The 12,467-nt window shown below is 52.6% G+C and overlaps 1 protein-coding gene across 2 annotated transcripts in view; it reads right to left on the reverse strand.

Annotated features, from left to right (window-relative positions):
- Positions 1–12,467, reverse strand: part of orc5 (origin recognition complex, subunit 5) — a 38,609-nt gene that overhangs the window by 2,203 nt on the left and 23,939 nt on the right. For both annotated transcript variants that reach the window (XM_035427305.1, XM_035427304.1), the window contains exon 14: positions 2,428–2,540. In XM_035427305.1, coding sequence (XP_035283196.1) covers positions 2,428–2,540 — 113 coding nt within the window. The remainder of the gene's footprint in view (positions 1–2,427; positions 2,541–12,467) is intronic.

Here is a 12,467-nt window from a genome sequence, read left to right on the forward strand (position 1 = left end):
ACTGCTCCAGCCAAGCCTCCTTTCTATAGGGTACACAAAGAGGACAAGATCCCACTCATAAGACACACTCACACAACTACAACTACTACAACTGCACTAGAAATTTAAAATAGGAATTACTGTGAAGACTACAATTATAGCTGCTTTGAAATATATTTTATCATGACTCTAATTTGTAAGATTAGATTAAGACTTCATATCTTGTAAGAATATGAATCCTGACTATAACTAGGAGTGTAAATGACAATGTAAGCACAGTCTAACACACACCAAACCTACAAACAGAGCTGATGGATGTACGAACAGAAAGCTGTGCAGGTTCATTGGTCACAGCAGTCTGTCCATCTCTTCCACTGTGAAATGCATTACTGATGAATGCAATATCCTTGGGGCCCATAACGAACAATGCTCAACCCCCCAGGAGCCAAGCCCTGCTTTCCCCCCTCCCACCCCCAACCCCCACCTTCTTGGTGACTGACACAAATTCTTGTCATTTTACGTGCTGGCAGAATCAGACTAGTCTCCTGTCCAGCAGGTGATCCTCCATCTTGCCCATGACCTCCCCTCCCCTCCTGGCATTCCCCACCCTTATTTCACGCCCCCTGGGCTGGCTGCAGCCCCTCCTATTGGCTGCGGCCCCTCCAAACAGCTGTCAGTCTCTCTAGTGTAGCGCAGCTGAGCTGCTGTGTGCCGCCTGTGGCAGGCCTCCATTAATAACGCGGTCGTTCCGAGGCTTCCTCTGTTTTTATTGGCTTCCGACGGGAATGGGGGGGGGGGGGGGGGGCGGCTTCCTCAAGGTCAGGCAAACGGGACGGCCTGCTTACAGACCCCAGCACAGCTCTGCTATCGCTCCAAACTTCTCCAGCAGGCCGTACATCTTACTGTCATGCTCATCTATGAATAGTAACTAGAGCGCTGTTCCCTGGTCAGTTACCAGAGCACTGTTCTCAGGTCAGTGACCAGAGCGCTGTTCCCTGGTCAGTGACCAGAGCGCTGTTCTCAGGTCAGTCAAAGCAGTGCTGTTCTCAGGTCAGCTACCAAAGCGCTGTTCTCCGGTCAGTCCCCACAGCGCTGTTCTCTGGTCAGTTACCACAAAGCGCTGTTCTCAGGTCAGTCATCCCAGCGCCGTTCTCCAGTCAGCCACAACAGTGCTGTTCTCAGGTCAGTCACCAAAGTGCTGTTCTCAGGTCAGTAGCTGCACAGCTCCTCTCGGGTCAGTGCCCAGCCCGTTTGTCTGTTGTTCAGTCGTGCCCCAGCACAGCGTCGTTTTAGGAGACCCGCTCCCCGCACTCTTTCGGCGGGCCCCGGCTCTCCCCCTCCATCACGGGTCAGCTCCTCGGGCCGGTTACTTGCTCCATTAAGCGGTTTTAATTACTCTCGGCTGTTGGGTGGCCGGAGACGGCCTGAGCAAACAGAGCGCGGCGAGTGGAGCTGAACGCGCGAGGCTTTGATAGCCGCGCGTCATTAACACCGCCCGCCCGCGGAGACGCCGGCATTCTGCGGCACGTCTAACAGTCACCGCACCGCTCAGAAAACGAGACGCTATTACTGTAACGGCATCTAGCCGTGCTGGGCATTGACTGTGGACGCTTTGCGGCGCAGGTGTGAAGCACGCACGGGGCAGAAAGGAGAGCGTGTGTGTGCTTACGCTGGGGTGAGTGATCAGGAGCTCCTGTACCTGAGCGTGTGTGGGGAACACCAGGGGGACAGCAGAGCTGTTACACAGGGCCTGGAACTGTCGGAGAGGCGCAGACAGGAAGTGTGCATTTATTTTGTTGTTTGTGTACGTGTCCGCATGTGTGTGTGTGAGCGTGTGCGTGCATGTGAGTGTGTGCGTGTGTGTGTGTGTGTGTGCTACACAGCACTCCATGCATGGCTGGCAGGAAGCAGTCACTGCACAGCACTGACCGTCTGTTCCACATGCTCCCCCACTGCACACACCTGCTCACACTGCAGGCTGGGGCAACAGCTACACACAGACAGAGACACACACACACACACACACACACACACAGACAGACAGACAGACAGACACACACACAGACAGAGACACACACACACACACACACAGACACACAGACACAATACCCATTTCCGAGCATGTATAGTCAAACAGGTTACTGCAAAGACCCAGCAGTAAAGGCACTGATCCCTGTGTTCTGAGGTCTCTCTCACCCCCACCCACTGGCAACGGCCACCTGCTCCTGACCTTAAGATCACAGGGTGTGTGTGTGTGTGCGTGTGTGTGTGTGTGAACATTGCATGTGTGGGGCATATTACAAAGGTATATTAAGCTATTTATTGGTAATTTTTCATTTTTTGGTGTTTGTGTACATATCCACGCGTTTGTGTCCAAATGCATGTGTGTGTGTGCGCGAGCGTGTGTGTGCGCGCGAGCGTGTGTAGTTGCAGGCGTGTGCTTCTAACCTGGCGATGGCCCGGATGAAGTCCAGAGACACGGCACACTTGTATTTGGGGGCGTCCAGCTGGTCGTCATGGCTCACCTGACTCAACAGCTGCAGGGTGACCAGAGAGGAGATCTGCAGGAGGAGAGGAAGAGAGGAGCATCACTCACAGCTCACCCGCGCTCAAACACAGGAGCACCGCACGGCCGCCCACACGGGCTGGGCAAGGAGAGAGCATCCTGCTGTACCCCAAAATCCTGCCTCAAACAGCCCTTCACCCCCCCCCCCCTTTTTTTTACCCACCCACACAGACGAGAGAGAGAGAAAGGGAGACTGGGTGCCATCTCTCTCCATTACGGAAACTAGGTCGAGAGAGGGGTGGGAGATGGGAGGGGAGTGTGTGTGTGTGTGTGTGTGTGTGTGTGTGTGTGTGTGTGTGTGCGCCCGTGGCAGGGTGGGGGGGAGGCAGTAATTATTTTTACCATTATTAATTTCCACCTCAAGGTTGAGCTGGAGCCTTTGTGTGCCTCAATCTTCATTTTTTCCCCCCAACCTCCGTGCTTTTTTTCCCCCTCCACAGGGCCACGTGCCAAACCAGACCGAACTCGACGAGCAGACAAAAGAGGAGAGAGGGATAGATGGAGAGTGTGTGAGAGGAGAGCCCTGGAGGGAGGGAGGAAGGGAGGGAGGGAGGGAGAGGGGGAGTGAGAGGGATGGGGGAACGGAGGGGTTGTTGGTTCATCACTCAAAGAGCTCTAATTTGGACTCGCTGGTTGTTTACTAGAGCTGGCTGATATGCCTAATAACAACAAAAGAGAGAAAGAGAGGTAGAGATAGACAGAGAGAGAGAGAGAGAGAGAGAGAGCCCTGGGGAGCACTCTAACGGCGATGGTTTGCACACTCCAATTAGTAACATGAAAAGCTGATCTGGCGTCACCCCCTCTAGTGTGGTGACGGGGGTGGAGAAGAGCGAGGGGTTAATGGTTTATCATGATCCTGCCACGGATGCCCCAAATACCCCTGCCCCCCCACCCCGGCCCCCGCCTCCCTGCACACAGGGTCAGCCTGCAGTCGACACAAGGACAACAAGCAGAGGCCCGGCCCGAAGCCCCATAAAGACACAATGAAGCCCAGAACCGGCCCGTTTCCCATTTAAGCTGCTGAGCTGTGGATAGGTCAGACAGTTTTGTATTGCGCCCCCTCCCCCCCCACCCATGGAAAAAATGTAGCAGCCGACCCCCCCGTTTTGTTAACTCGCCGGCGCGCCCCCCTCCCCCCGCTTCCCACCCCCGAGGACGGACAGGAAAGGGATTTCCGCGTGCGGGTTGTGCAGCGTGTGCCCAAAGCGGAGCGTGCTCCGGAACCTTCCGCAGAGGAGGAAGCTGGCGGGGCGGAGACGGCTGGCGGGCTGTCGCAGGGGCGGGGCGGGCGGGGGAACCGCAGCGCCCCAGCGGTGAGGCCACGCAAACAGGCTCGTTTTTAAAAGGCCGCCGTAGGGTACCTGTGGAGCGAAACCCCGCCCACACGCAGCCGAAAAGGTCAAACAGGACCTCAGTTCCTTAGCCAATCACAGCCCCGTACTGACAGATGAAAGGGAATAGGAGGTTGCAATGATGGAAGAGCAGACACAACTGCTCAGGCCCTGAAAAACAAGAGATTCTTTTAGGATGGGGTGCGTGTTGTGTTTCAGAAGGGGAGGGAGGTGTGTGTGTGGTTTTAGGAGGGGTATGTGTGTTGTGTTTTAGGAGAGGGATGTATTTTCATGACGCGTCGTACCCTATAATGGTGGATGGTGGTAAAACTCCAGAGAGCTGCAGCATTGCTGTTGGCTGTGCAGCGGAGGTGAGCAGAAGATGGAGGGCAGACTCTCTGACTCTGACAGGCCTCTGTACCCGACTCCCCTATCCCACAGTGCAACAGGGGCGAAACACTGTGTGCTATTCAACCCTTCTGTCCTGAAACGGGACATGACCCCCCAACCCCAAACCCCACCCCCCCACCCACCCCCACCCCGGGCCTGACAGTCTCAGATACCTCTTTCCAAGGAGCCTGCCTGCAGACCTAACTGGGGTCAAAGTTCAAGCAACTAGCATTTCACTGAAAGCAAACATCAGCGGTAATGACGACAATTTCCCAACAAGACCGCCAAACAGACACTCTCCCCGTTTGTTTTTGAGAGAAATAAACATTAAAACACTCAAAACGACACACTTATTACCAACGGGTTTCTCAGAACCCCTCAGTATCAATCACGGGGGACCGCCAAGACTCGGAGCCGATGTGGTCTGGAACGCCAGCAGCACTACAGAACGGGGGAAATGGGTTACATAAACCGGGAGATAGGAAAACCCCCGCTTCCATCCATGGGTCTAAAGTTTAAAACAATAAACACTCCTCTCAAACAGAGAAAAACTGTGGTCAAGAGACTCCAGCAAAGGACTAATACACTCACAATATTGGGTTATGTTCAATAACCACATCCTCACAGTATGTCAAACTCTGGGCCCTAAAAATGAAGGGGCAAGAACTCCTTATACTGAAATCCAATATCACTGACTGTATGAAGACCCGGTAACCGAAATATAACTCAAACAGCGAATGCAGTTGGACATTTTAAGTCTGCATCGTGGGTCTGGAAAAAAAACCATTTTGTAGCAGGGACTCTGCCATTTCACCGGCACACAGGCCAAAAAAACAGGGTCCCGAATTCTGAATTTCACATGACGGTTGAGGAAAGAAGCTTTTGACCACAGGGTCCCGTTGTCAGGATAAGTCAGACAGTGTGTTCCACTCCCTGGCACAGCCTGTCTGTGTGTGCCCTAGAGCAGTGTACTAAAGTTGAACAGCACCAGTAAACTTGTGTGTGTATAAAGTTGAACCTGAATGAGTGTCTGGCAGACAAACGTGTCACACATAACGTAATCCTTTTGTAAGCAGAGGACATGCTTGCTCTGGTGCTCATTGATATGACTGGGGTATGGGAAATAGGGTATGGTCCACCATGCATTCAAACAGGCCCCATCCCAAACCTCCCCCACCCCCCACCCCGCCCTGCCTGAATCACGTTCAGTCACGCCCCAACGAGTCCTCACTGCAGCGCAGGAGGTAGGAGAGGAGAGGGGAGACCTCCACTGAGGCTATTCAGAGGGGGGCGGGCGGGGTGCGTGTAAGGGAGAGACGCCCCCACAGACGGGATGGGGGCAGGAACCAGATGTTCAGCACCCTGTTCATCAGTCACCCTCCTCCCCCTGCCAAACCAGGAGCCCGGGACGATGACAGAGACCGAGAGTGGCAGAGACCGAGAAGCTTCGTGGAAGGACAAAACGCGCTCGCTGGAAGGCCCCGTCAGGATCGACACAAACGTGGCGCGGTAAGGCCCCTCCCAGTGCATTGTGGGTACTGTAGGAATATGCGGTTAACCCGAGGCGTATCTCTCTGCCAGCAGGAACTGATCAGTAAGAATGTACGCCATGCGAGCTGCCCAGCAGTCGAGAGGAGAGTAATGGCGAGCGAGCGGCGGCGGCGCACACTTGCGGTCATCCGATCAGCCTGTCCCCGGCAGGCCCAACGGGAGGGCCGTTTCCTGTGCGGCCTGCTCCGTGACAGAGAGCGTCTGGCAGGGCTGGTCTCAGACCCAATACCGCACCTCTGGGATGAGCTGGAGCGAGAGCCTCGCTGCAGGAACACGTGACTGAAGAACCCGCTGGAACTGCGTGATGCTATCGAGTTAGCACGAACCCAAACCCCTAAGGAACGTCCGCAGCACCTTCTTGAATCTAAGCCGTGAAGAATTCAGGCAAAAGGGGGTCCTAACCCAGTACTAGATCGGGATACCTAATGAAGTGGCCACTAAGGGTATATTCAAACGGCCAGAACACAGTAATTGACCAATGTTCACACACCCAAAAATGAGGACCAATAGGCGATGGACATACTACACACACACACACACACACACACACACACACACACACACACACACACACACACACACACACACACACACACACACACACACACACACACACACACACACACACACACACACACACAGTATGATAACAGTATCTCTCTCGGGCACGCAAGCACACAGAAGCAGTAACGTACATACAAACGCACAATCTCACCTGAAGCCTCACTTTCATTCAGGTAATCAGAACCCAGCAGACACGAGAAGAGCTAAAAAAAAATAAATAAAAGAAATCACTTCTGCAGACAAAAAGGGAGAAGATTAAAATATAAAAGCTCACTCTGGGCCCAGCTTTCTCTTTACATCTTTCTTAAATGAAAGGCGTTCAAAGCTAATCTGTTTGAAGTCCGACTGCGCGAGATTTTCATGAGGTGTGTGCTTGTATCAGATTCCCACTGATGTCAGAACAGGCAGAGGCGCAGCCTGTGAACAGAATCAAAAAACCCACCGTGGGCATGACTACCCGAAGCAGCCAGAGCTGCTATATTCAGAGTAGAGGAGAGAAAAACAAAAAAACATGCACACGCACACGCACGCACACACGCGAGAGAGAGCATGTGCAGGAGCGCACACATTATAAGAAAGAAGGAGAGGAGTCGGGGTGAGAGAGAGAGAGAGAGAGGGGGTGGAAGACGCAACAAAAAGCACGGAGATGGCCTTGAGCTCCGAGTTCAAATAAATAAATAAGTAAAATCTCATTTTAAAACAGCAGCAAGCCGCCGCCCCCCCCCCTTCCATATACACATCACCCCCACCTCTGTCCCCGACTGTGAGTAAGGCTTCTTTCAGAAGGACAAAAACCCTAGCTCCGCTCCCCCACGCCCCTGTGTCTTACACCCCGATCCCACACCCCCAATCCAGCACCCCTCCCCCCCCCCCCCGGCCCTCCCCTCTGTCACCTCCAGGGACATGGAGAAAGGTTGCTCAAATTTATTTCAATTTCACATTACAGCCCCCCCTCCCCCCCCCAACAGCCCAGCCGCAAACCCCAATCCCTGACAGTGACTGAGTGGACAGGGATTGGGGGGGGGGGACATCTACCTGCACTCCAAAATTGCAGGTCAACATTTCCCGTTTTAGTAGAAACAGATTTTTTTTTTTAATTTTTAAAAACTGGTTATTTTTTCTTTCATCACCGCCTCCATCATAATATTACCCCTGACATTAAAAGGTCAGTAAATCGTTGAAAAGGGTCAGTAATGATGGCAGCGGACCGCATGTCCCATGTATCTGTGGGTTTTGAGACCAAACGGGCCATTAGGGTTTGGAACAGCAAACGGAACAGATGGACGGAGACTCTGCCCAGCAAACAAAACAGGGCTTGATGAGAGCTTCTGTGCGTCGACCAAAAACGAGGAGGACGAACTGGCCAAAATTACAGGGACGGTGGACTGGCAAAAAACGTACCGTTTGAAATGCTGGGTTGATGCATAGAGAGGAACCGGATCATTAACATGACTGAAAGCAGCCATTCAGCCAATGGGAGAATGACGGTGGCCAGCCCATAGAGAACAGTGCTTTATCCACGGGTCTGACCACTTAAGACACTAAACAGACCGTAGATATGTTACCTGACGGCGTATAGATTTGTGGTTTTAATGAACATATGGTCAGGTCAGCTACAAGATGTTTATTTAGTCTGAGAAACTGTATGGAGCACCGACAGCTCTACATAAGCACGATTCTTATCATTCAGGTAACGTTTCACATAGAAAAACACTGCTGAGAAGCTTTCCACCGGGGGAGCCAGATTAAAATCATTTGCTGAAAAGTGCATAGCACCCCCAATGCCATTAGAGAGAGACTGCTTTGTGAGCCGGCTGTGTGTGTCACTGCTGGCCTGATGACAAGGGGGGGGGGGGGGGGGGCCATGAACTTTGACCTGATATACACGGGGTCAGTAGGTGGTTAGGTCAGCTGTCACCCGCAGGCTCCCACAGGGGACCGGTCCATTTGCACCCCGCCGTCAAATTTAAATTGGAGTCAATTTGGGATGAGGCTGCGGTTTATTAAAAGTGCTCCTTGGGGAAAAAGGGATGTCGCTTCCCTTCTATCTCCCTATCTCCCTCCCTCCCTCCCTCCCTCCCTCCCTCCCTCCCTCCCTCTCTCCCTCCCTCCCTCCCAAAGCACCACACCTTCTTTCTGTTTCTCCTTTCCCTGTTTGTCTGGCACCATGCAATGCAAAAAAATAAAAAATAAAACGCACAAATGCACGTTATACAAACAGACCGGGATTCACAATTCACGCACGCACGCACAAAGCCAAACTCCATTATTCATTTGCTATACAGCCTCTGATATTCAGGAGTGCACAGACGTGGCATCTCACATTGGACCGGTCTGCCACTTACACAGTCGAATATATAGAGAGAGATGACAGAGCTGCCATCAGCAAAGGCCAGCCAGTCACAGGCACTGCGACGGGTGTGCAGGGACCTAAGAAAGACCTGTAATTACAGACCTCCTGTGTCCCTCCACCAGATACAACCTTCTGATAACGTCTAGCTGAACCTGTTTGTGTCCTGTACGTGGGGGGGGAGGGTTCTGCAGTGAGGGGTAAAAGTACACAGCCGAGCCCCTAATTCTTCACAATATGGGTGACAATGTGAGCCACAATAGGACCACCTCCTCCTTCCATTTATAAAAAACGTATCTGATAATTACAATACCGCACAACTAGAAACCAATGTCATGAATGAATTTAAATTGATGATACCCCCAAATTCATTCCTTCTCTCTTGTCCATCTCCTGCTGTCCATCTGCCCAACACACATACACATATCCATTAGAGACTGGGCTCCCTCCTTCTCCATTTTCTTCCATCATTGTCTTTCCTTCCTTAAGCCTCCTGAACACCTCTGTATTCCTTCTGCTTGCTGACATCCTCCATCAATCCCATCTGCTGCTCCCCTTAAGTCAATCCTGTACGTCTCACACACACACACACACACGCACACACACACGCACGCACGCACGCACACACGCGCGCACACACACACAGCTCAAGGTTATTTTTATAACAAAGCACTGAGGATCACACCTGCTTCCTGTGAGAGAACCCATGTGTCTCAGACTGAGATTTGTCATCATTTGCTGGGTCTGTGTGCTACTGTGTTACTGTGTCAATGCAGTCCAGCACATACTCTCCCTCTCTTTCACTCTCTCTGTCTCTCAGTCTCTTTCTCTTTCTCTGTCTCTCTTAAGATACTCTCCATGTCAGGGCTAACATGTTTATCCAAGGAGCGTATGCGCTCCTAACTTGAAAAATTTTGAACATCAATGCATCCCGATTATTATATTTGCTCCTACATTATTTTCTCCAGTTAACACACTTCAAATTTTCAAAAGCTACTAAAATGGGAGCACTGTAGAGCCCTGTGTGTGTGTGTGTGTGTGTGTGTGAAAACAGCAGATTCATAAAGACTGAGAGCACCATGCATCACGGGCAGGGTTTCATCTGATCCCCCTGAATCACTTTAAAAGACACTAAAACGTGAGTTTGTATGCGCATGCATGTGCATTGAGGTGCTGCCTCGTTCTCTGCTTCACGCTTAGCAGGGGCAACTGAATTTACATGAGGCGGATTACATGCGTCTCATAACACCGGCTCCCTCACAGGCAGCAGTGCCCCCTCATGGGGACGGAACCCAAAACCCCCTGGCTCCGAGCCCATCAGAGGTTGGGTTAACGCTGGGAGGGGGGGGGGGGCGCTGGGTAAGAGAGAGGAGGCGGAGTCACACCTGCATACGCAAAGACACAGGGCGGGGCCTTAACCTGTCACTCAGTCCAAACCCCACCCCTCACACAAGCCTCCGGGTACCAACCCCTCTCCTCCGCCCCAAATACTGGGCGGAGACAGAGGAGGAACACGGGGAGCGGGGATGGGAGAGAAAGGAAGGAGGGGTGGAGGTGAAACTCCAGCCTGTTCCCCAGGCAAAAAGAAAAGGGGGTTAAAAAAAAGAGGGAACAAAATTGGGAGGGGAAAAAAAAGGCCATCCACAGTCACGGAGCTTCCTGTGGCTCTGGATCGCTGGATCGGAGCCACGGGGGGTTCATGACATCACCAATGACACACTGTCACAGGGACCCTTAATTATGACAGACGAGGAACGGGCACGTCCGGCACACGGAGGAGCCCATAAAGCGTATGCTGGGAGCGCAGACAGACACACAGACGGGCGTGCGCAGACGCGCAGACAGACGCGCAGGCACGAACATCAGCCAGCCAGCCGCCGAGCCAAGGTCACCCTGGAAGATTAGCGCCGCCTGTAAATGAGTTTAATTAGGCAAGTCGCTAACAACCGCCTGCTAATGACTGAGAATCCCACATGACGCTCGCTCAGCGAGGGAGGGGGGTGGGATGGGGGGGGGGGGGCTGTCCCGGGGCGTGCTGTGTGAGTATGCCAGTCTGCCAGCCTGCCAGCCTGCCGGTACAGCGGTGTGTGTTTGCGTGGGCGCTGGTGTGTGTACATGCAAGAACACCAATCAGCCTCGATAATACACTAAACCAGCGGCTCTCAAACCCAGTGCGTCAGGACCCCGGCGCACCATGGCTTTTGTTGCAGCCAATCTCTCGCTTAATTAAGCTTAATTACGGTAACTTTCAAACAGTGAGAAAGGAAACTAGAAACAGAGGGGGGGGGGGGGGGGGGGGGAGAGAAAACCCCACGAGTGAGAGACAAAGCAACAGCCCGACGGGCGTGAGGAAGCGGAGCGACAGACGAGGTGACAGACAAACGGACGCGGCGTCTGCAGACGACTCCGCCCGCCCGCGCGCGCTGCTCCTCTCCGTATCCAGACTTCCGATCGGCCGTAAAACCCGCCGCATAATTAGACATGAATAACGAGCCCATCATTAATTAACCTGTTTTACAAGCTGTTCCCTCCGCAGCGAGAGAGAAAGAGAGGGGGAGAGAGGGAGGGAGAGGAGAGAGGGGGAGAGAGAGACAGAGGGAGGGAGAGAGCGAGAGAGAGAGAAAGAGAGGGAGAGAGAGAGAGAGGGAGGGAGAGGAGAGAGAGGGGAGGGGGAATAACAGAATTTGCTCTCAGTAGTGTGGAAACTTTCCATGTAATCAGGCCGATTCCAATCAGAAGAGGCTGAGCAAAGCTCATCAGCCCCAGTAACAGACGGCAGGGCCGGGGCCCAGGATCCGCCGATATGGCGCTTTTATCTGCAGACATTTACGAGCAGGGCTGGAACGCTCCGCGGCTCTCTCTCAGCGATTACAAGCCGATCTGTCCTCGTGTTTACACCAGCACACTTTTTTTTGCGGCTTAAAGTGCGTTTAACAGCAGTAGATCCATGTAGAGGTGTCGTAGAGCATTTTCTCTGGCATAGACCAGCCATCTTTGATAAGATAAAAGCTCATTTTGAGCTGTTAGTGCCATGGCTCCTGCCTTTCTGCAGCCCAAGGTTAGATTGCGGAAGGGGGACTGGGGGGGTGCTCAGACCCATTACTATGGCAAATATTTATGAAAGAATAAACAAAAAATAATTTCAGATTTTTTTGCAATTCCATTTTTAAGAATCTGCTGGTGAGTACTTGTTTACACCAGTGATCAGTCCCACCCATATTTATGAGCAGCATTAAAAAGGACCACAGCGTCTGGTTCAGTTGGATGCCATCACGTACGGTCACACCAGTCACACAAAGAAATTCATTCGCTGAAGAGCGGCCGTGAGTTCAGATGACAGCCAATCACAACTGCAGGGTAAGTTTAAGAGGCGCATTCCGTGTGGTGTTCAAGGGACTGGGGCAGAAGGGCACTCCACAGATGAAGCTTTGGGTTTGCTTTAGAGAGGGTTCCAGTTCTCTCAAATCTGCCTGCAACTGTTCACAACGCCCTTTAGATGCTCCTTCATTTCAGTCAACATGGCAAGGGTTGGGGGGGCAGGTACAGTACAGTACAGCAGAGAGAACAGACCTCCAAGCAGCACTGACACGTCAGTCATGAGGGAAGCAACACTGACCCACCAGCGCCCCACGTGCATTGGCCTGGGGGACCAACCCCCTCCCAGTCTACCGCAGTCAGGGCTCGACACCCCCATCTGGAGCCCTCGCACTCCGTTCTCGAAAATATTTCACTTGGA

This window comes from Anguilla anguilla, chromosome 7, assembly GCF_013347855.1.
Source record: "Anguilla anguilla isolate fAngAng1 chromosome 7, fAngAng1.pri, whole genome shotgun sequence".
NCBI classification, from domain to species: Eukaryota; Metazoa; Chordata; class Actinopteri; order Anguilliformes; family Anguillidae; genus Anguilla; species Anguilla anguilla.